The sequence below is a fragment of the Natator depressus genome, chromosome 14 (assembly GCF_965152275.1).
Source record: "Natator depressus isolate rNatDep1 chromosome 14, rNatDep2.hap1, whole genome shotgun sequence".
NCBI classification, from domain to species: domain Eukaryota; kingdom Metazoa; phylum Chordata; order Testudines; family Cheloniidae; genus Natator; species Natator depressus.
The window spans coordinates 19,977,980-20,003,184 of NC_134247.1; the positions used below are offsets into that span (position 1 = coordinate 19,977,980).

At 40.8% G+C, this 25,205-nt stretch overlaps 1 protein-coding gene across 3 annotated transcripts in view; it reads right to left on the reverse strand.

Annotated features, from left to right (window-relative positions):
* QTGAL (queuosine-tRNA galactosyltransferase) overlaps positions 1-25,205 on the reverse strand; it is a 304,979-nt gene that overhangs the window by 276,656 nt on the left and 3,118 nt on the right. The window contains exons 1-4 of one of the 3 annotated variants that reach the window (XM_074971518.1): positions 24,077-24,719; positions 17,035-17,151; positions 16,815-16,914; positions 7,531-7,595 (exon numbers count right to left, since the gene is read on the reverse strand). In XM_074971518.1, the coding sequence (XP_074827619.1) occupies positions 7,531-7,595; positions 16,815-16,914; positions 17,035-17,151; positions 24,077-24,286 (492 nt within the window). In that variant the 5' untranslated portion in view covers positions 24,287-24,719. Of the gene's footprint in view, positions 1-7,530; positions 7,596-16,814; positions 16,915-17,034; positions 17,152-17,619; positions 17,677-24,076; positions 24,720-25,205 lie in introns of those variants that run through there. The other 2 variants (XM_074971520.1, XM_074971521.1) reach the window with 2 other exon arrangements.

A 25,205-nucleotide genomic window follows, 5' to 3' on the forward strand; every position in this document is an offset into this window, starting at 1 on the left:
TAAACTACAGAGTGCTAACCTGCTGAAGAATTTGCCTGAAAATTTAATTTTTCTCCATGTTTTGACTGAACATAGCAATTCAACATGTAAAATACATTCTTCATTAAGATTGACCTTGTATTACAAAACAGAAGGAACAATTCCATTTTAAGTGCTAAATTAAGAATGAAACCAAAGGTTAATGCTAAAATCGTCACCTACAAATTCCACTACTTTCACTTGTTTAATTAACGTATTTTATGTTTTGCCTCCTACATTTATTTTAGTATTTAGGGATAAGGTTCGAATTTGCCTAATTAGCATATAGGAAAATCAATTAAACCCTCCTCATAGTATGTACTTAAAAATAAACAACTTCATATAGGCACTGAAAAACATCTATAAACCTACGAGTTATTAGAAAGTATTTTAAATACTTGAACTAAATGTTTGCTTTTTTTATTGTTTTAAATTATATGCTAAACCTCTTACATACTAAATGAAAGCATTCAAATTTTAAAAACATTTGAAAAGTTTTAGTAAAAATTTTATTCTTTTATAGATCATTGAATGCATAATGTGCCCTCAACTGACCTTTCTTTCTTTCTTTTTTAATGCTTATGAGTAGTGGCAACAGTGTACAGCTCATTCTATATCGCTGCACAGGTAACGGAGATTAAAATTGCTTCCACCTTGTCTTCTGTCTATTTTGAAATGTAGCTTGCCTTAGCACATGTCAAAGATTTTTTTTTTTTGGGTGGATAGAGAGTAAATAGATTACAAAACCCCACAAAATAAATGAATCTACAATAGAAAGTCTGATCATTGCTTCTTTACCTAAGCTTTAGAGTACTGATTTGACAGAGCAAAAATACTTACTACTGGGGGAATTCTGCACCAAAAATGTAAAAATTCTGCACACAATATTTTAAAATTCTGCAAAATTCTGCATATTTTATTTGTCAAAACAACACAATATAATCACACTGGTTTTAAAAAATTACCAAAATAATTGAAATTACAATACAGTGGATGGAGAATGGGAATGGAGAGCTTTGGAGGAAATCCCCAAACACACTCTGTCTAATAGTACTGTAGCTAGTATTGACCCTTTATTTCTAGTCAGTCAACAAACATATGCAGCCATATGCTCAGTTTTGCATCATAGGCAATTGAAGAGGAAAAGATCAGCAGCCACCAATTCAAATAAAGGAACATTAATTCCTGAGCTTTCTCCTCACGTACAGTAAATAAACTTAACCTCCTTTCCTGATAATATCACTTTGAATTGTTAGCGAGCAGCAGCATTCTGGCAGTAAACGCAATATTGTCTTTGAATTGGTCAAGAAACAAGCATACATAAAACAAAAATCGTGTACCACAACGTAGCTGGCACAAAGCTTTTCAATGGTGTTTAAAATAAGTCTGATAGTACAGTATATGTTACAGAGTATGAAGGGTTGAGTAATCAGTAACTGTAGTTCATAACTGAACACACTCATATTCCTTCTGGAGTCCCGTCATCATGGCGCTGCACAGAGGGCCCTGCTGAACCACCAACTCTTCAGTTCCTTCTTGCCAGCTGGCTCTGACAGAGGGGTAGGTGGGTGGGTCTTGGAATGGACATGAGCAACACATCTCAAAGAACAACAGTTACAAAAAGGTAGGTAACCATTTTTTCTTTTTCAAGTGCTTGCTCATGTCAATTCCAAGTAGGTGACTCCCTAGCATTTCCTAGGACGAGGGGTCGGAGTTCATTGATTCGCAGATTATAATACTGCTCTGCCAAATGCAGCATCCCTGGCCTGTTGTATGATGGCGTAGTGTGAGGTGAAGGTGTGGACTGACGACCACGTTGCGGCCTGCAGAACTCCTGTGTTGGGACCTGGGCCAGGAATGCCACTGAGGACGCTTGCGCCCTTGCGTAGTGTGCTGTCAGTACAGGAGCTGACAGCTTTGCTAGGTCATAGCATGTTCGAACGCAGGAAGCAATCCACCAGGAGATTCTTTGAGAAGACACTAGGAGGCCCTTCATCCTATCTGCTACTGCAACAAAAAACTGGCTCAATTTTCGAAAAGCCTTCATCTGTTCGATACCAAAAGCCAATGACTGCCAAACGTCCAGAGCACGGAGCTTTTGTTCCCAGCTGTTAGCGTGTGGCTTAGGGTAAAAAACTGGGAGAAAAAGGTCATGATTGGCATGAGACTGAGAGGTAACCTTTGGAAAGAAAGACTGGGTGAGGTCAAAGCTGAACCTTGTCCATAGAGAAGATAGTGTATAGAGGTTTGGATGTTAGGGCCTTAAGCTTGGACCCTGTCCTAGATGAGGTTATCGCCACCAAGAATGCTACTTTCCACAACAGGCAGAGTAGCGAATATGTTGCTAGGTTCTCGAAAGGGAGGCCCCCATCAGTCTTGAAAACACCAAGTTAAGGTCCCATGCAGGGATTGGTTGTTGAATTTGAGGATATACTCTGTCCAGTCCTTTAAAAAGCGGCCAATCATTGGGTTAAGGAAGGCTGATCAGCCTGCAACCCCTGGCTGAAAAGCAGAACTGGCAGCCAGTTGAACCTTTATTGATGACACTGACAGACGCTGTTGCTTCAGGTTCAACAGATAGTCCAAGATAAAGGGTACTGATGAGTGCATGGGAGAAGTACTCCACTTAGCCAAGTAGGCAGTCCTAGTGCATTGGCAGGGAACAGCGAACTGCGTGGCAGGGGCTAGGGCTTAAAATGCCTTCGTTGCAATGCCAGGGTATGCATGCCAAGGAACTTGAGGGTGGCCCTTGAGTCCTTAAGGTGATGTAGTCGTGAGTCTGTCTTTTCAGAAAAAAGAGGGAGGAGCCTTCGAATGGGAGATCCTGAGTGGACTGCTGGACCTCATTTGGGAGTCCTGAGGCCTGCAGACAAGAGCTCCTTCTCATGGCCACGGCTGAAGACATGGTCTAAACAGCTGAAAGGGCAACGTCCAGGGCTGCCTGCAGTGTGGCCCGTGCCACTAGCTTCCCCTCCTCCACCAAGGTGGAGAATTCTGCCCTAGATTCTGATGGCAGTAGCTCAATAAACTTTGATATAGCTCCCCACGAATTGAAGCTATATCTGCTGAGGATCGCCTGGTGGTTTGAAATCCATTGTTTTATTTTTGAATGCAGGGTTTTTTTGTACATAATTCTACATTTATAAGTTCAACTTTCATGATAAAGAGATTGCACTACTGTACTTGTATTAGGTGAATTGAAAAATATATTTCTTTTGTTTTTTACAGTGCTAATATTTGTAATAAAAAATATAAAGCGAGCACTGTACACTTTGTATTTTGTGTTGTAAATGAAATCAATATATTTGAAAATATAGAAAACATCCAAAAATATTTAAATAAATGGTATTCTATTATTATTTAACAGTGCGATTAATCACATGATTCGCGATTAATTTTTTTAATTGCTTGACAGCTCTAATTCAAACCCTTTAGAGGGGACAAAATATTTCCTCTCAGTCCCCTTTGCCGTCAGGGGCAGCAAGGCAGGGGTCTGCCTGTGAGACTTTGTGGTGTCCTGAATCATTGAGTTAGTGGCAGAGCAATACAGGACAAGCCCAGTGAAGTCAGAATGTCCACCATGGGGTCCGAGGACTCGGTGACTTCTTCGACCTGGAGTACCAGGTTCTGGGCCACTCTCCTCAAAAGCAATTAGTGAACACTACTCTCCTCGAATGCGGGGGCTGGAGAGATCCTGCTACAGCTTCATCTGGTGACGAGGATGATGAGGCCGGTACGGGAACAGGTTCTTGCTCCTGACCTTTCGCACCAAGTGGGTCTCGCGGTGCTGGCTCCTCTGGTACGGTGGCTAGTTCAGTGCCGTGCGGTTGGTTCTACACCAAGGGAAGCGGAGGAGGTGCACGGCTCTCAGAGATCACTGACTTGAGACCTCCTGGAATGAGACCCTGGGGCTTGATGGAATGTCCATGGAGTCCAAAAAGGCCACTGCACCAGTAACTGCCACTGCGCAGGCCAGGGCACATTATGGAATTGCTGACCCAGGTCCATTCTTGTGTGCCTCTACTCCGATCTGTGTCCGCTCCTTCTGGACACGTAAGTGCAGTGCCTGAGTGGCCCTGCACGAGTCACAGGGCCTTTCGCCCCGACGTTGGCGTGGACAAGTGCTCCCTCTCCAACTTCTTCTGTTTCTTATGGGGTACTGGAGACTGGGAGCGGTGCCTGACTGAGCCGTGGGTGGGGCACCTCTGTATCAGAGAATCCTGTTGGTACCGAGAGTCTCTGGAGCTAGAGTCCCTTCTCAGCGCCGAGGTCTCCCTCATAGATGCTGGTGCACACCACACTGATGTTGATACGCTGGGTGCACTAAGACTAAATAAGAAAAACTATTTTAACTATTTACAGGTAACTACAAGAAAACCACTAGGGAAACCCTTGCAGAAGCAAGAGAGAAATGAAGTTCTGGCTAACTGTCACAGGCAGTAAGAAGAAACTGAAGAGGCAGGGGGTTGGCAAGACTATATACGTGGCACCATGACGGCATGACTCCAGGGTGCACCTGGACCAACTGGACAGATACCGCTAGGGGAAAAACCTTCCGGAAACTGCCCGCAGTGCGCACACACCTACTTGGAATCGACATGAGCAAGCACTCGAAGAAGAACAATGGTTATAGCAGAAAACAAAAACATATTAGCTTTTAGTCAAACCACCAGCACTTAACACAAGAATGGGCTGATCAAATTCTGAAAATTTTGAGCCTTGTATCCTCTTTTGTCTGCTTTCTTCCCAATTCGCTGTCATCACAAAGCTACTCGTGCTTTGAGATATAAGCAGCTTGACTCCAGCTGAGATAGCAAGTAAACAGTTCTCTTTGGAGTCAATACTTCCTCAAAGATACACAAGCAAGAAATCCTAAAAAGCAACACATTCTCTCCTCACATATACCAAATGCATAATGAATTATGTAACCTGCTCTGTAGTAACCCAGAACTTGCAACTATGAATGCAAATCTGAAAATCAATTTCTTGGCAATAATGCAGCACATTCCACATGCCTGATATCAACATTCTTTTCTAAATAACTTGATACTGGGCTGGTGAACTGAACCTAAGAAGTGAGGGGGCATATGGAAGCAGACACAGACAGCTCAGTCACATAGCTGGAAACATCTGTGTTTGGGTTATTACCACATAGTATCTAGTAGCTACTGTCAGACAGAATACTGATGAATTTCTAGTTTTGTAGCAGTTTCTGCAATTATTTTATCCCCTCTATATTAATGTTTTTTAGCCAACAACAGCAGCCACAAAGAAAAATAGCAGAACATTATCTTTAATAACATATTTGATATATAACTTCTAGTATACAGGGACTTGAGTTTTGCTAGCTCAGAATGATTTCACCTTTGAAACATCTAGTTGTTAGTGTGAATATGTAGAAATTAAACAGAGAACCAATATTCTCTACCTATTTTCAATTATTTTTCAAGCTTGGACAATAAAAGTTTTGTTTGGAACCACTTCCAATGGTCCTGAATGTACACAGCACACGTTCATTTCAAAATTAATCTTCCACCAAATCCGAACCATCCATTAGAACATCTGGGAGAAAAAAATATTATTCAGCCTTAATATTTGTGAATGATTGCTACAGATTACTTTACCCTCTAGAGCTAACTAGTGAAGGGAAATTATGCAGCAGTGTAAAGGTACATGACATATACATGTAAATAAGAATTCAAACATTTAAAAGAGATTTACACACACAGTTTCTCTCCTCTTCAATGTCAAATAAAAAATATAAGTAATGCTCTGATTTATAATCGCCTGATTTAAAACTAAATTTGTCTGTACTGAAATTACTGTCTGTAATCCCCTCTGATATTTACCACAATGAATCACATATATATATGTATTTTGCAGAGATGTGACATTGCGCTACATGGTGCAACAGACTTTTTACTTCTGGAGACATGGGATTTTGCTGGCTAAGCTCACAAGAAAAATTGGTGCGGTGGTTTCATCCTAAATCCCCAGCATTTAACCACGCTACACAATGTGGAGCAATTGTCTAAGGCTGGGATACCTAGGGGTTTGCAAACAACAACTGACTTTGGGTCACATCTTGCTTGCTTTACTCATGCAAGTAGTGCCATTGAACCCCAAAAATCAGTAGGACTCAAATTCATGGAACTACTCACAGGAGTTACGATGGGTAAGATTTGGTTATGCCTGGGGCAGTTTGCATTGAACCTGCCCACATTCATACAAATGGAGCCTGATCATAAGCCCACTAAAATCAATTGGAAAACGCCCATTGACTGCAATCATGCAGGATGAAGGCCTTAGTCACTCACTTCATAGGCACAATTTACATGAAACATCTATAACCTGCTTAAAACACGATGTTGTTTAGTAAGCGAACAAAATCTAGAACACTGAACTTATCTCCTCAGACTTACTTTTTTAACATTTGCTTCCGAATGAAACGGTTAGGAAACTAACACTGAGACCTGGTAAACACACTTTTGCACTGTACTTGGGTACAAGCTACTGAAATGAATAACTTTGTGCTATGTGAATGAAGTGAGATTTCCAAACACCCAAGGATTCATATAAGATCTATAACTCCGAATGCTCAAACTGTCACCTCTGGACTGTATGTGTGGTATTTGACATGCACATTCTGAAAAGTCACTTTCCACAACCTTCCTCAAGTACCACACTCCTTTAAAAAAAAAAATCTATTTAGGTAGGAAATTAGAAAAACCTTAATATAATGAAATTAAATTAAAAAGGCAACATGTAACTATGTCACCAAATACAGCACTAAATGGCATTAGCAATATTTCAACTAGTCAAGCAGGAAACTGCCAGCAAAACATATTCCACACTTAGTTCTTGAATGGGAAGGCAGAGACAAGAAATCACTGGCAGACTCCTTGGACCATGAACAAATGTAAAACATATCAGCTGTTTAATAATGTTTAGCATCAAGAGATCAATATAGGACATTTTTAAAAAATACTGCATCCAATTGATATTGCAAGAGGAATTTATAGAATCAGAATGTGATTACTTGAGTTAAAAATCTAGCCAGGACTCTAGCATTAACATCTCCATTCTTAAAAGATCTCATGACACTTTTTATAAAGACCACAAGCAATCAGGACTTTGATTTTACACTGTATCCAAAAAACTGGACTTCCAGCAGCAGCATAGTGCCCCATCACTACACAAAGGCCTGGTTCAGTTCCAACTCAAATTCAGTCTTACTGAATCATCAATAGCATCTCTCCTGCAGAATGCCTAAATATTGAGCTGACTCAGCCTTGTTTACAGCAGCTTGTGAGATCAAATGGGATCAGAGCAGAAGGTAAAAAAGTCTGCAGCTATATACAAGGTTGAAAGATTAATACAAAGTTGGAATTAGTACTTAACATGTGTGAAACACATTTAAACAACTTGACTTAAGAAAAATCAACCACCATATTAAAAACAATCTAAGTGTTTTGTTGACAAAACTAAATAAAATGTAAAGAGTTAACTTACAGAATCCAGAAAGCAGAGGTAGGTCCCTGAACTCTGTATTACTGCTTGGTTTTTAGCAAAGCCAACTAAAGAGAAAGTAAAGAGATAATGTTTCACATAACTTTAGAATTATTTTCATCGCAACATTTTTTAACTTATACTGTAGTCAAGATTAAATGAGACACACAAGTGGTGATCTATGTTATCATGAAAAATGTTTTGTTTTACATGCCTTAAACAGGAATCTTTGAAGTATTGTGGCTACCTGGTCCAGTCCTGCTCTCAACAACACCAGTCTGTTGTGATGTGATCCAAACACTGCATCTCACATGCTGCTAAGATCTCTGGGTCTGGGAAGTGATTGATCACTGTTCCTGGCTCTGGGTCCTTCAGGTGCACTCCTCAGGCACACTCCTCAGGCACAGGCCCCATGTCTGAAATCATTCTTGAGCAGTGGGATCCTGCAGTCTGGTCACCTAGACGCTGGAAGCCTGGGCTCAGCTCTCAGCCCACCCAAGCCCCCAATTGCTTGAATGCATTCCCCTGAGACCACCTGGCAGTGAGTGCTCAGGTTTCTAGTTAATCCCTCTAAGGGCATAAAGGGAGGAGACAAAAAGCAAAGCAAAGGAATTTCTTAAACACACACAACTTTACTCTTTAAAAGCACAAAACATCTATGAAAAACAAACTCCTGAATGCAATCCCCCTCATTCTGATCTCTCCACCTTTAATGAGCCCATGGTTTCGTCCAAGTCCTTCATGCCTACACTCCTCCTTCTGGGCCTTCTATTTCTGGAATGGCTTCCTTTACTTTGAGAAGCATTCCATTTTAAAGTAGATTTCGTCCCTCTTTAGTCTGATGGAAAAGACTGCAGCTCTACTAGTGCTAACAATACAGCTCCATAATTACAAGCCACGGGCACTCAGGTAGTAACAGTGGGGCAATCTTTTTTTCCCACCTGTAAATTACATATTTTATAGTGTTTAGATGACCAAATGGTCGACCGTCAACCAATGTGTGTAAAAATATATTTCTTCAGGATAGGGAAACTAAAGGAAGAAAAATATGTGACACTCCACTCTTTGCCTTTATGGGTGTAAGTGACTTCCTCAAGATTTGGTGAGGATATTCTGTACAGTAATTTGCAGTTCTGAATAGCAAATGGACAACCAGGAATCTGACTCTTTGAGGGGTTTGAATTTTCTGGGGGGTGTGGGGTTGTTATTCAAGTTGAAAACCAAGAGGACTGCAGAGAAACATTTGTTTTTAATGAAAAGCTTCGGATGCAAACTTGACTACATATTTTACATGGGTGCTTCCTTTTTGTCTATGTACACTCTGCTCTAGAGAAGGGGTTCTCAACCTTTTTCCTTCTGAGGTCCCCCCACCCCTAACATGCTATAAAAATTCCATGGCCCACTAGTGCCACAACTGTTTTTCAGTAGATTAACAGCCAGGGCCAGTGTTAGGGGTAGCAAGCAGAGCAATTGTCCAGGGCCTCACATCACAGGGAGCCTCGCAAAGCTAAGTTGCTCGGGTTTGGGCTTTGTGCCCTGGGCCCCAGTGAGTCTAACGCTGGACCTGCTCTCTGGTTTATTTTGGTGGAACCCCTGAAACCTGCTCACTGTCCCCCCACACCCCCAGGGGGTCCCAGATCCCTGGTTGAGAACCTCTGCTCTAGCGGTCTTTACCCTAAAATAATAAAAATTGACACACTGGAAAAGATTACTAATCTGTCTAGGCCAGTAATCTTCCTCCAACAACAGCCAATGGCAGATGCTTAAGAAGAAGGCATATACAGTAGCATATCATGAGGAACATTTCTTACTGACTCCAACTGGTGATCATCTTATGCTCTGAAGAAAAAGATAACACTTATTTTTTCCTAACTAGTGTAAATGTTGGTGCTCTTCTCTTTAGATTCTTCAGTAAAGGGTTAAAAAAATGCTCAGGGATTTTTTTAATTTAAACTACAGTTGTATTCATTAGAAATTAAAAAATTCAATAGCCACAGTTTTCATAATCTTCCTTGTCTTAAGTAGGATTGAGCATGGATAGTGTACTCTCTACCTATGGGGACTGTAATGGACTTTCACCATACTAGTTTAAAACGCTGGTCAATCTACAATACTGGTTCAAACCCAGAAGCAAATTAATAATGAGTACAAATCACCACCACTTTATGGCTCATATAACCACCATTTTATGCTGGCCTACATGAAATAGGTTGGTAGGCTCAGTCCAGGCCTTAGTGAACAGATGTACACATCACCCTTATTTAGCAATTTCACCAGTTGATCACAACTAGGCAAATGCTGAGCTACATCAAGTGTACACTGTATTCACATCTAGTCTATGCTAAAACACTCTGGTATTACTGTTACATTGTCCTCCCTCCCCCATTCCCACCTATTGTTTCATCTGCCTTTTGTCATTAACCAATACTGCAAGTTCTTTAGACCATGGACTGACTTTTACTGTGTTTGTACAAACCTTCACACAACAGGGCCTCAATCCTCATCTGGGCCCTCTAGATGCTATTCTAATGTAAATCATAGACAAAAAAATCAAAAGGGCAAGAATTTGCAGACCAGCCAATCTTTTTGGCCTGTGGCGTGGGCCCTTTAGAGGACTGCAGCAAGGCATAAGAGAAAAAAGCCTGCAGAGTACTACTCTGCCTGTTCTGTAATAAACAGAAAATTTTCCAGTGCTGCAGAGACTATTTTAGACAGACTGCCCCTCTCTCTCAACAGGAAATAATATAATATTGGTTATTCTCTTTATCTAGAGCTACATGGAGTGCTGAGGGGAGCAAATCAAAAGGCATACAGTTACAATGAGTATAAATATGGAATGCTTACATGGAAACCTCTCCATGGGAACACAGACACACACAAAAGTGTCGTCAAATTATAATGCTGATATCATGGATCCATTGTGCCCACCTTAACAGTGCAGCTCTAAGAGAGGAGACCCAGGCTGTTTCTAAAAGCGTACAATGATTTTTACTAAGGCCTTGTCAACACAAAAACTTTCAGCAGTTTAGTTAATCCACTGAAAACCTGTGTGGATACTCCTATTTCTGTTTATGAGTGTCTTATTTCAGTTTAGCTTAAATCTATTCCTAATGGAATGAAATTAAAGCAAATTTTAAGCCTGTTTAAAACTGAATTAAAAGTGTTCACCCAGCCTATTGCACCGGATTAACTAAATCTATTTAAAAGTCACTTGTACATGAAGAGAAGTCCTACTAATAAGCAAAACTATTTAAAAAAAGAGGCGAAGCCAAGAAGCAAGCCATGCCAAACAGCTGGTGTAGTCATCCTTAACCCCCCTCCACCAATTCTACCATCCCCTAGAAAAGAAAAGGCAGAAGAAAAAAGGACAGCATGGCTTTTCAGTGCATTCTCTCTTAAGTGGAAGACAAAGGACGAGGAACAGCACAGGAGTGCTTAACATGCATGCCCTGAAAGATACAAGAATAGCACTGGATCTTCCATACCTCATTAGAGTCCATAGGGTTTCAAAGTTGCATGCCCTTCTCTGAGCATTTACAAACCCTTTCCCCAAAGGGCTAAATGTGGTGACAACTCCAGGAGTTAATATCTAAGATGTTGTCTACATGAGAAAGCTGCACTGGTTAACTTAAAGAGTGATTTTAACCAATTCAGTTAAACTGGTGTGACTTTCCAGTGTAGACAAGGCCTAAGTTAACAGCCTGGTACCTATACTTTTCCTCCTTCTACAGATTGTTCTGCAGGAGGCAAGCACAAGGGCACCTAATTTAATCTGAAAAACCTTACGAGTCCTATTTAATACTATACCTGTAATTTAGGCCCCGACTATGCCACAAGTGCAGCTAAGTCAGGAACCTTGTTACAAGATGGTTGTCACCTGACCAGGTTACTAGATTATTCCACTGTATAGTCTAGAAGATATGTGTAGTATATCTTTAAATCTACAGCAGGCAGACAGTAATGGCAAGGGTGGGGAAGCTTTAAAGTGAAGCACAGATACAGAGTATCTTTAAGGATAATACCTCATCTAATTCTAATAAAGATCCTTGATCCGTATTTACAGAAATTACTTTCTATGGGACCTTAAGCATGTTCCCTAACCAGGCTAGAGCTCTGAACTAGTAATACAGACAGATTCATACTGAAAGTAAATCAAGGAACAACTGTTGTACTCTGACTGTACTGTACTATAACATCTGTACTGTACTGTAACTGACTTCCATAAGTCAGTTATAGTACAGTACAGATAAGTCCTTCATCATTCTTCCTGAGAATTCAAAGCAAAGAGATTATTTCCTGTCTGCATTTTCCACTACCTCCTGGGAGCACTTTGGCCCAACCACCAACAGCACAGTAGCACTCAAGGTTAGACCTAAATGAGTTGTTTTTAATACCTTTTATATGTAAGAGTAATTCATACGACTAAACCAGTTGGTAAATTCAACAGCTCTCACAAGACTAGAGTTGAATTTCTGGCATCCACAGCTTCAGTAAGAAACAGCTAAAGCAAATTAGCAAGTTTGGACATGCCAAACAGGAGAATCCATAGTTTTGAACAGTTGCCTCCTAAGGGAAAGGGAAAAAGAGTAGGATGGAGTTGACCTTGCACTCATAATCCCTGCACTGGATCAATACCTATTCTACCAGGATCAGCTGTAACTAAGCCTATATACATATTTCACTCACTATTAACATGATATTTCAACAGTCATCACTGTAAAATGAGTGAAGTCCAAGGAAGCAGTGATCAAGAAAAAAAAAGGCAAGGTGACTCAACTTCAAGATGAAAGTTAAAAGATTCACAGATAAGGAACTTTCCAAAATCTTTAAGATACTGCTTTTAAATCGAATGTTTTAGGGGGGAAAATTTGAAGTATAAAATGTTATGTCAAAAAAGGTATAAAATATTTTTTCTAGATTAAAACACATGTCTGGAATTTTATTAAACAGTTACTTATAACAACAGTGTCTTAAGAATAAAAAAGGTATGTTAATTTTGTGATTTAAGAAGAGATTTAACTCCCTGGGGAAACTAGATATTGAAAATTGGTTTCTCACAATGAATCCTGTGTTTGGCATAAGCAAAGAATTTGCTTCAATATTACTGTACTGAAGAAAATCAAATGTTTGTGCCAGAAGTCTCTTTTGTAAGGCCTGCTTACTTGGTGAAAAGAGCCTGTTACTATGGTCACAACAGTAAAAACTTAAGCCTCAGTGAGATATTAACATTCCTTGCTCTTGGAAAGAAAAAGGATTTTTTTTAAAGCCAGTGACCCTTTCTTTTTTAGTTCCCCCCCCCCTTTCTTTTACATGATCGAAAAGAATCAGAAATGAATTTTAATCCCATATAAATAGTCCAAGACTTGAATACCGACTGCCACATTGTTTCTGTGTTGGGGCTTCTTTCACAGGAAATATTCCTTCCAATTGTAATTACTCATAAACATACCAAAATAAATCACTGAAGACAAAAGCATAATAAAGATTTCAACCTACCCTGGCTCCCCAAATGTAACAACGTCTAAAACAAGAGAGGTCCTTATATGAAGAGTGATCTCACATTGACTCCTACATAATAATCTGTTTTTTAAAACCAAGTGTATTTTGTTTTATTATTATTTAATGGGATGTACATGAACACACCTTTTGATTACGTTTTGTTTGCTAAAACTAGAGGAGCTTTTGTCATTCACAGATTAATTCAGTGTACAAACAAAATTTTATTTATTTCCATATACTGACACCAAAATTGTTTGGAAATGTTTGTGAAGAGGAAATTAAAAATTACCTGAAATAAAATTAGGCCTTTCTTGAATGGGACTGTATCACCTAGAATGAGTACAGGTTTCTTTTGGGCTGCAAACAGGTTGCTTCATCAAAGAAAGTAGAAACTGACCCAGAGTATTGTTTCAAGATTTTCCAAAATTATGCCTCTCAAATTACTGGTATATTGCAGGACATTTGTTTAAGGTCAATTTTCTGTCCCCTATCCCTATCCACGGGTGTTGCCTATACAGCTCCTACAGAGACTATCAGCACACCATCCTCCTCTCTGCTCTTCTGACCAGTCTTCCACTTTGTTCTCTGCTCAGACTGAAGAAGAGATCAGAAAGAGAAGTGAACTGCCAGTGTGAGAACAGCATGAGCACAGTTATACATGGAGCTGGGTGGAGCAAAGTTATACATAGCTGGGTGGAGCACAGAAGAGGGAATAGACAGAGAAAGGTGAGAGGGGAAGACAAGAAGAGTAACAATGATGTGAGCTGCATTGCAGGGATCAATGTCTCATTCTACAATGATGGAAGGGCTGAGCGATACATCTGCAGGTGATGTGATTAAGGTTTACATTTAAATACAGCATAATTAGATGGGATTACTTTGCTTCTTTCTTAAGCAGTATCTGGATCTCTTCAAACAGAACACACAAATTGCAAAGCTAATAGAGTATACAGATGCAATGAAATAGGGATGTTTTTAAAACTCTAGTTTGTTTTGTCACCAAGTATCTTTGGAGAGTAGTGTGGCTAACTCATCGCACATGAGAATGGAAAGGGAAGAAAACCCAGTTAAGAATTATATTAATGGGGGAGGAAGGCATTACTGTTTACCATGCAAATAACCAATGGCAATTTTTACCAACTCAACAAAGTTGGATGTTGACTGCTGACCTAGAAGGCTGCCCACATACAAAAGGAATGAATTATATATCTACTGAATACTTCACTACTGGGGTAAATGCTCTATTAAAAACACTGTACAACATCAGTCTGTGGTAAATAAAGCTACAGTCTTTTAATTTCCAACTGTGATGTATCCTGGGAGCATATGGGTAACAGGGAAGGGGGTGGATGCCGATGTTAGGATTTTAACACCACAAACTAAGCAGTGCAGAACCTCTTCAGCAAATGTGAAAATTAGAGATGTATCTTGAAAATATTATCAATGAACTGGAATCCTGAGGAGGATTTTATTCTTAACTTTATTTAAAATTATTAGTCAGAAATTTTAAAAACTGTATTTGATAAGCTAAGCAAACTTTGATTCTACTGTACACCAAAAGCCTCACACAGCAACATACTTTTTGTTGTAGTCTTATATTTTGAGCAAGACTGTCTGCAAAAAATGAACTGTGAAAAAACAGTATGAGTAAAAGAAAAACAAACTACTAGGAGACTGCTTCCCCACCTATTCAATATGTACATTTAATTCATGTTAAGAATGATGACAGATAAACAAGAAGATCAATCGGAGAACACACGGTACCCTTATAAAGGTTTACACTACAGGCTATAGACCAGAGGTGGGCAAACTACGGCCCACGGGACCGTCCTACCCAGCCCCTGAGCTCCCGGCCAGGGAGGCTAGCCCCTGGCTCCTCCCCTGCTGTCCCTCTTCCCTTGCAGCCGTGCAGGCAGCACGGCTTCCACCAGCCCACCTCCCAGGCTTTCCAATAAGTCTGTCCTGACGCTCTGAGCAGCATGGTAAGGGGGCAGGGGGAGGGGGGGTTGGATAAGGGGCAAGGGGTCCCGGGGGATAGTCAGGGGGCGGTTGGATGGGGTGGAAGTTCAGGTGGCTTGGTCAGGAGACAAGAAGCGGCAGGAGGAGGGGACTGGATACGGGGTGGGATCCCAGGGGCTCCCGGGAGGAGGGGACAGGAACTGGGGGGGTGGGAGGGAGGGTCCTGGGGGGGCAGTTAGGGATGGGGGTCTTGGGGGTCCTGGTCAGGGGACAAGGAGTGGGGTGTTGGATGGGTCGGGGCGCCTGTCAAGGGGCGGGGGTGTGGACAGGGGTCGGGGCAGTCAGGGGACAGGGAGCAAGGGGGGTTGGATGGGGGTGAGGTCCCAGGGGATGGTTGGGGTGGGGGGTTCCGGGAGGGGGCAGTCAGGGGACAAGGAACGGGGGGGTTGGGATGGGTCAGGGGCTCTGAGGGGGGCAGTCAAGGGGCAGGAAGTGGGAGGGGGCAGATATGGGGCAGGGGCCAGGCTGTTTGCAGAGGTACAGCCTTCCCTACCCTGCCCTCCATTCCGTTTCGCAACCCCGACGTGGCCCTCGGGCCAAAAAGTTTGCTCACCCCTGCTATAGTCGTACGGTTAGTGAAATTAGATGGAATTCCTAACTAACAAGTTAAAACTTTCTTAATAAACAAATCAACAGATAAATTTTAGAAGACATTTATTAAAAGGTATTTTGTTCTGTTCCTCCTCAGGCCTCTGCCCCTTCTCATGAAAGCAACTACTCTGTCTTTTCTTCCACATCATAGAAAAAGAAAGCTAGGTTGAAAACTCATCTCACAAGCTTTACAGTTCATACCCTACTAAGCCTATCTTCATTCTGTAGTAGTTGTCCTTGGTAATACAACTTGAATCTGTCGTTTACCAGCCAATTATGACTATTTCAGAGCAACTTTTTTATTTCTGACTTGGATCTAAATGTAACCATATTTAGAGTCATTCAAGTACTGGAACTAACACACAAAACAGGCCTAGCATCTTCATTCTCTGCAACTAAGGCTGTGGAAAAGGAAAAATCCCACCCATTACAAAGCCTTTAAATTAAATTAAATTACATTATACATGAAAATAGACTTTGTTCCCAAGAACACATACTGAAAAAATAAATTAGTTCAACTGATTAACTAGAAGAACTATATTACTGCCCAGCATTAAAAGATCCAATGCATCTGACTAAATGTATACAGTACTGCAAACCCCAAGTGTTTAAAAATCATGAGTCTGGCTGCAAAACAACATGAGATAGGTTTAAATTCATGATATTTTAAAAACTAATAAATTTGCAGTTCTTTTTACCTTTGCCTTCTGGTTTCTAAACCTTTTGGGTACACTCAGTTCAGATATTCAGGGTTTTCTCTGCAATTCTGCAACCTAGAAACTTACTTTTTTTTTATGAAAGCTGAGATACTCATGTAATCATTTGTATCCAGGACCAAGGGTGTTAAGAACACCACCAAGTATCACCAGATTTATAATAAAATTGCAAGAGTTGGCAACATTGTTAATACATTATAAACAAAAAACTTTTGCTGAGTAAAGCATAAATATTAAGCCATATTCCGCCTTCCTGCATGTATAGACAACTTCCACTAAAATCAAAAAGTAGGGCCAAATTCTGTCTTTATTTGGGCTGTGCCTCTGAATGTGGATCTCCAGAAAATGATTTTCTATAGCAATTCCATCTTACTGCAGAGACCATTCTTAAACTAACAATAAACTGTGCCTGCCAAACCAAATTATTTAGCCATTCTTTAAAATCACTATTAAACAACATACCTCCCTGGGGTTGAGGTGAATCATGACCATCAATGACAACCCGAATACCCACATCTTCTAACTTGAGCTTCCATTTTTCAATTATATTAACTGAATTGTCCTGAGAAAGTGATGACAGAGAGGCAACAATTTTAACTTATAGGGTAAGCTAAAGTAAATAAAAATTCTTACAAGAATTAGGTTAGATAATATTTTAAAACTAAATATAAAATATACATACCTTACTAGCATCATTAAACACAGATAGCTCCATGGTACCTTCAAAATCTTGCTCCACAATTGACTTCAAGCATTCATCCAACCAACATTCAGTATTGCAAACAGGCAGAATAACAGACTACAATGAACAAACAGAGAACACACAAACATTATAAAACATGAAAGCATCCATTCTCCTTGTTTATTTGCTGTTTATCCAAAGAATACTCATTTAAAAAAGGAAAGTGCCTGATCCTTTCATACCCTTTCATCAAATATGTACATTGGCCATAAAAAAGAAAACTGCTCTTTCCTTCACAAGTAAATGGTATTTCTTCTCCACCAAGCTTTATTTTTTTACTCTGCAAAACCCACTATGTGTTAGTTTCTGAGTTTTTATTTCTTTGAAAATTCTTTGAACAAAAAGCAAACAAAATGTATACACCACCAGTTATTTACTTGCAGCACTATTAATTGTCTCCAGTCTCTTAACTTATCCTCAGCTTCACAATTTTACCTCCATCTTCTCTCAGTTCAGTGGGGACCTCTATTCTTTTCTATCCCAGCTACCCAGTTTGAACTTTTATCTGTAAAGTAGGCAACTTACATATCTCATCTCAGAAATCCTTTGTAATACTTGGCCAATGTACTGTTGAGAGAGGCTGCTTCTAAGTAAATATCAAAGAGACTTCTTTGCTCCACCCAATAAAAAATTGCCTCTCTAATTGCACCAACTATTCTATGTGTGGGACACATATGTATAAAATGTAGAACTTATTTAATTTTTTTTAAATTATCTGTGAATTACAAATGATAAGGCACTAAACAGCAAAACCCATTAATGTTTTCAATGATGTTTCGCAAACAAAATATCTGTATTTCAAACAAAGATCTCATTCAGTTCACAGTGTGACAGCATTAATACAGCTTACTCCGTTGTTATCATGGTAACACATTTAGAACGGAATTACATTATTATAGGCATAACTGAAAGCACCACCTATTATTAATGTTGCCTAATACTTCTCATGAAAAAAACCCTCTTTCCAGTTGCTTATAACTTTCCATACTTTAACTAATTTTCTATATAGGATATCTGTCTCTGATTGAATTCTTTTTTGGAAAATTTCTGCAACAACAAATCAGAGAACCAAGGCTAGTGAAAAACAATGTTGTTTTGTCAATGTTGAAAAATTATGGAGACCGTTTCTCTGAAATGCTTTAGTTCCTCCACACTTTGAAGCAAGGACTTAAAATTTGCCAGTGGGGTGGCCTTTGTATCAAAGATGTGCCTTTTGCTATCCATACAAAAATCTACCCAACTTTGAACAAGTTATAAACCATCAAAAAAATCTGTTTGCACATGATCAGTAGAGGCTTATTAGAGCTTGGCAGCTAAAAACTCCAAAAGACTGTGTTTGCACTAAGCATCCTCCAACCCTGGGCTGAGCAGAAACTTCACTGCAATTTCAGCTCTTGCCTCTTCCAGGCTGTAGCCAAATACTGGAAATGAAAGCAGGAAGACTATCTTGCCAATGCTCTCAATGTCTCCTGAAGGGGCTCAGGCAGCATGGAGAGGGAAGATGGTTTCTTCAAATGCTGAGGGAACAAGAACTAGATGAGAGTGAAGGGAACAGGAAACAGATTGGGACAAAGACCTGGAGTGGACAACACAAAACTGGGACTAGTGACTTATAGTGGGGGAGAAGAGAGGGAAACGGGGACTGTCATGGTAAGAAAACTGGGATTGGGAGAGTGGGACTGGGTGGGCAAGGAGACTGTGAGCTGGGTGAGATGGCAGATTCCTAGATCTTAATGCCAGGAGAGACCATTAGATTATCTAGTCTGACTGGAAAGAAGACTGGGACTGGAAGCTATGAACAGGAGGAGGATGGAGGGGGACCGAAGTCAGTGCATGGGTTGAGGGAGAATGGGACTAGCTAAGCAATTATACTGATTCTGGAAATTAATGGGGGAGGCTGGTGTTGGGGGAATAAGTTGGAGGAGACAGGGCAGAAGGGGTCGAACTTATATGCATTCTGTACATAAGAAACTGTTTTCTGTTGGATCCTTCCCTCATTTGTTGCCAAAGTGGGAAGTGTATAATGGTGAGACAGAGGATTGCAGAAAGAGAAAGGAGATAAAGGTAGCTGAATGCTGCCCTGGAGAACAGGATTCTATTCCTGCCTTTATCACAGAGTTCCTGCGTGATGCTAGGCAAGCCACTTAGACCAATCCTTTCACATGTGGTCCCTAATTCTGTGTTCCTCGTTTTCTAGGTGCCTGACATGAGACCCTGGCATCTGGTGTGCAGAAGTGCTGAACACCCACAACTGCAACTGAAGTCAATGGGAGCTGTGCTTTTAACATATAAAGTCCTATATGTAGGACCCTACCAAATTCTTGGCCATGAAAAATGCATCTGTGAAATCTGGTCTCCCCTGTGAGATATGGTCTTTTGTGTGCTTTTACCCAATACAACACAGATTTCAGGGGGGGGGGCAGCATTTCTCAAACTGGGGGTCCTGCCCAAAAGGGAGTTTCAGGGGGGGTCAGAAGGTTATTTTAGGGAGGTTGCGGTATTGCCACCCTTACTTCTGCACTGCCTTCAGAGCTCAGCGACCGGAGAGCGGCAACTGCTGGCCGGGCACCCAGCTCTGAAGGCAGTGCCCAGCCAGGAGCAGCGCAGAAGTAAGGGTGGCAATATAATACCATGCCACCCTTACGCCTGCGCTGCTGCCTTCAGAGTTCAGCGGCCGGAGAGTAGCAACTGTTGGCCAGGCGCCCAGCTCTGAAGGCAGCAGCGTTGAAGTAATGGTGGCAATACCATACCATGCCATCCTTACTTCGATGCTGCTGCTGGTGGCAGCTCTGCCTTCAGAGCTTGGCTCCCAGCCAGCAGCTGCCACTCTCCAGCTACCCAGCTCTGAAGGCAGTGCTGCCGCCAGCAGCGCAGAAGTAAGGATAGCAGTACCACAACCCTCCCTAAAATAATGTTGTGAGCCCCCCCACAACTTCTTTTTGGGTCAGCACCCCTACAATTACAACACCGTGAAATTTCAGATGTAAATAGCTGAAATAATGAAATTTACCATTTTTAAAATCCTATGACCATGAAATTGACCACAATGGATCATGAATTTGGTAGGACCCTCGCTATATGCTAAGCACTCTGAAAAATTAGGTCCTAGGTGTCTCAAAGTGGGCACTTTTGGTCTTATTTTCTCTGTGCCTCAGTTCCCCACCTGTAAAATGGGATAATACCACCCCCTTATCTCACAGGGGCTTTGTGAATATTAAGGTTTCTGAAGCATTCAGGTACTATAGTGATATCATAGAAAATTCTGTGAGGAAATTAATAATTCTGTCTTCAAAGTATGGTTTGAATAGTGTGCAGTAAATAAAAGATCTGGGACCATACTTCCAACATTTGAACAAATTACTGAATAGCTACTCATTAAGTGACTACCATTCACTCTGTGCACTGAATGAGACAGGGGTCCTATGGAAAAAAATGGTATGTGATCATGTAATTAAAGACTGTATTGTAATGCAATACACACAAGAGGACTGAACAAACTCTGGCATTTCCTAACTTCTGAGTAGTTTTTGTGTAATGTAATATATGCTTAGAAAACAATCATGTGAATTATAACTTCGCACTTCGCTCGCACATTCCCTCCACAGACCTAACAAAAATTACTGAACTTTACCACACGTGAATTAATCCTCTCATCACTCCTGGGAAATAAGTATCGTCACAATTTTATCATTCTATAGATGGGGAAACTGAGACAAAGAGGTTGAATGACTTGTCCAAGGTCCCACATGAAGTCTGTGGAAGAGTCCAGGAACAGAATCCAGATCTCCAGAATCCCATGATTTAACTACAAGACCATGTTTCTTTCAAAGATTAATTCATGTCATCACTATATTAGAATTAAGAAGAAAGCAAAAACATTAGAAAAATGTTAAAATGAAATTAGCAATGGTCTGCGTTGTGTGTGTGTGTGTGTGTGTGTGTGTAGGTGTTTATCTATACACACATCTCTATACGCACAAAATGCATCTACTTTAGGCTTGATGAAGCATATGGCCTGATATTATGATTGGCAAATATCAAGTTGTCCAGTATTTCACAGCAAAATACAAAGTGATATTCATTTCAGACTTTATATTCTAAACCTAATTCTATATTCCAAGGTGCCAGGGAATCAAGCTCTATGAATGAGCTCACCTCCTAGTTTTCAACAGGGTGTTCTACTATGGAATAGTGGTATTTCAAACAAGTGGGAGGGCCGTGTTTGCACAATAATGCCTTCTCTGCTTTTCTTAAATTTTCAGAAAAATAAGTTCGGTCCTCTGCTTTGATAAAATTATTAATATCACATAGAAGACAAAGAATTATATGGCATGCAAATTAAGAAATGAAGTTTTGAGATTAAAGAGCTTTGCTTCACATTAGTACTTTGAGACTGCCAAGCACATAAGCAGAAACCTGAGATTGTTTCAAAAGCAACTGCTAATGCTACACTACACAGTCTGACTCAGTCAATACATTCAATTCACTAAGGATTTTAGTACTCCCAAGATGGCAATTAGAATAAGACTTCATATTTTGAACCACATTAACCCAATGTTATTATATTTTTAAAAAAGGAAAAGTACTCTCCCCATGTCTTCTGATAGGCTTAGTGGTAGCATTAACTAGCCACAACACATCCATGCAAATCAGTGGTTCTCAAACCTTTTCTAACCAACTAACCTCAATGCAAAATTTGTTTGGCTGACTACTCTATCACCACCAATTTGAGTATTTAAAAAAATACACATAAAATGCATTAGCTGAATCTGTCTATATTTTTCTTGGATTTTATCTTTAAACAAAAGTAGAAAGGCAAGGTGTTATATTACCCAAACACACTTACATCCAATATGAATAGTCAAAAATTGCAAAAGCAGCACTTTCATGGTGCAGCCTGTATTACAAAATTTGTAAACAACCACCAGCACCATCAAGGTGCTTGGAGCTCTGCACGATAGTTTATAATGTTTTTAAAATATTATTTTAAAAAAACCACTGTGATCAAGTTTCCTCTCCTCAGAGCCACCACAGCAAAAGTGAGATAGATGCCTGTCACACTAAGTGCAGTTGTGGAATCCCTGAGGATGCCTCTGAGCAAAAGTTTCAAGAAAGAAGTATTAAATGTATATAACAGTACATACATGATTATGAACCAGTTCAGAGTGACTGATGACTTTGGGGTTTTGTGCCATTGCTTCAGGTCCTATCATCCCTACTCAGTTTGCTGGTTTTCTGTGGTTGCCAGGACCCACTCAAGTCCAGAGACAGAAGTTACAAATATCAAAATCCAAACCTTTAATTTTTCCTGCAGTTCATTTCTCTCCATTTTTAACTTGGTTTACAAGTTACATTTGGCAATGACCCCATACTACAAATGCTAAAGCAGGTGTTCCAGTTAAAGTGCTGCAGTTAAAGTGAGAAAATAACCATGCAAAGTAGCAAATTTCATTCAGAGGCTCTAACATGCCTCACTATAGGAATACATTACATGCACTTTTAAAATAATTATGTGGTAACATCTCTCCAGGGGCACAGACAAGAGTCTTGCAAATAGCTTATACATTTATTGTCATCTCACAAATTCAGTTCACAAGTGTTTAAGTTGTAATTAGCCATATCATCAGTAGCTGGCATTAATTTGTAGTAGAATCCAACAAAAGAGTATTTTAAGGACCCGTAAGCTTGCAGAAACTTCACACCAAGTCCCAAGGATATGACACAAGACTGGGAGTTCAAGAGACATGAGTTTCACACCCAACTCTGCCACTTATACAACGTGGAACTTATCCAGAGCCTTTTAAGACAATAGGAGTTTTTCCATTGATTTAATAAGCTTTGGAAAAGAACCTATATGGTTTTGGGTTCTAACTGTTATAAACCTCAGTTTCCCATCCTTGAAATGAGAATAATGAAATTTAACCCCTTGTAAAATGCATTTTGATCTATGGATGAAAAACACTAAACTACTACTAAATGATTATTATATGATAAGTCTCCACTACTTCTACAAATGTCACTAAACCAAACAAGTCATTTTTTCATGAATTAGAGTACTGAAAATAACACACACTTTTAAAATGGCACTCTGTTCAAGTGATTCTGCACTAAAAAGCCTTCTTTTCCAGTCCCCATCCTCTTTAAAAGTTGAGATTTAAAAACAGAGAGTAATAGTTCAAAAGTGCCTACTGACTTAGGAGCCTAAGTCCCATTGACTTTCAATGACACTTAGGCACCTTAGTCACTTTTAAACATGGCACTTAGGCACTTTTGACAATTTTACCCATCAGAAACAAATGTCAATTTTTGAAACCAGCATGGGTTTTCTTTAACATATCATTCTTTATTCCAAGCCATTTCAGTCCTTTACTTCTGGCAAGACTGCATTAGTTGTGGCAACTGTCTTCCACAGGATGGCCATTTATTTCAAATTAAGTTAATAAGGTTTTTAGGCCCCAACATTTGATCTGACTTTATATTGTTAGAAACAGTGGAGAGAAGAGCTTTTAGATGTCTAAAGATCTTTGTTTTTATTTTTTTCCTAATGCGCTGTTTTGTTTCAGTAGAGCAAAACACAAACTACTGTTATTTTTGAACTGAAACAGCTATGTCAACAGAAGAAAATACTTCCCCCCCCCCCTTCAAAACAAACAAAAGAAACACCTTACAAAGAGTACAGAATACAAAATAAACAATTGCTATAAGAAACTTTGGGCAATGTCCTTTCATATTCAGTGATGAGACAGGGGTATGTCCAGCCATAACAGCAATTCCTTTTCTCTGTAAGTACAAATGTTGTAAAAAGAGAGGGCCACAATCCTGCTTGCTTTCCCTAAGTGAGTAATCTCCCCTTCAAAGGGACAACTGGTGTAAGCATGCAAAGAAGGATTTGGCCAGAAAGGGAATAATTATTTCCAAATTCTGAGACTGACCACCAAGTATAGAAGACTCAAGAGTGTAAGTGTAACAATGAGAAACATACCACTTGAATTCTACATCCTTGCCCAATTATGGAGTCCAATGATGCTCTGGACTGCAGCTGGGGATTGTCTGGAACAGGAGGTGATAGAGTTGCTGGACATTTACACTTGGCAGGTACAGAATCACAAGCACACAGTCCTTTCTGCAGAAAGGGGACTTGACCTCCAGCTGCTGAGGAGGGGCTCCTAGGAGCCCCAACTTCTTCTGACATTTCTATCTTTCTCACCCTTTGGACACACACAAGGCAAGCTCTGGGGAGAGGAGTGAAGTATACCACCAAGGGGGTACAGCAGGTTCACTATAAAAGAGGTCCTCACATGGCAACAGAGCATGAGGACAACACTTTCATTCCTGCTTCCTTGGAGTGGCTCCTGAGAAGAGAGAGCAGAGGGAACTCAAGTCCAGTTCTAGCCTATGTTCCAGAGGGGGTGGAAGGCCCCATTCCAGGCAGCTGCCAACGTGAGAGAACCACAGAGTTTACTGCTAAATGCCTCTGAACCAGTCAAAATGTCCAGGTCTCAGACTGAAAGTACCAGGGGTTCGGTGGGTCCAGGCCATGCATAGTGTTAATCCACGCAACACTCCCATAAAATGCATAATCACTGCCACTTAGGGGGTTGCTCGCCCTCTTCCCCCCTCAGGGTGCTGTTTTCCCCTCCCCGCCCTGGGGTGTCCTGCTTCCCTCCACACACACTCTCCCTCAAGCTGCTGCTGCTCCTCTCCCCCTCTGCGAAGTGCTGCTCTCCTGCCCCTCCGGGTGCTTCAGCTGCCTGCTCTCTTCGCCCCCGTTCGGCTCACCCCCCACGTGCTGTTTGGACCCGCGCGCGGCCCCCCAGCCGTTGGCGGCTCAGCGCTCACTAGAGCCGGGCCCCGGCCCCAGAGCCGACACGCCCCCAACGCTCTCCGCCGCGCGAGAGGAATCCCCAATTCCCTGCCCCGGCGAGCCAGCCAGGGAGAGGAGTGGAGACAGCGGCTAGAGGGGCCGGAAGTGAAGCTGAAGAGGCGGGAAGGTGACAGTCTAGGGAGTGGGGGGGAACCATAGAGCAGGAGGATTTGGTGGTTTTTTTGAGGGTGATGGGGAGGAAAGTGTGATTCTGCGGTGGTGGGAGGTTCGGGAGCTATGGCAGACT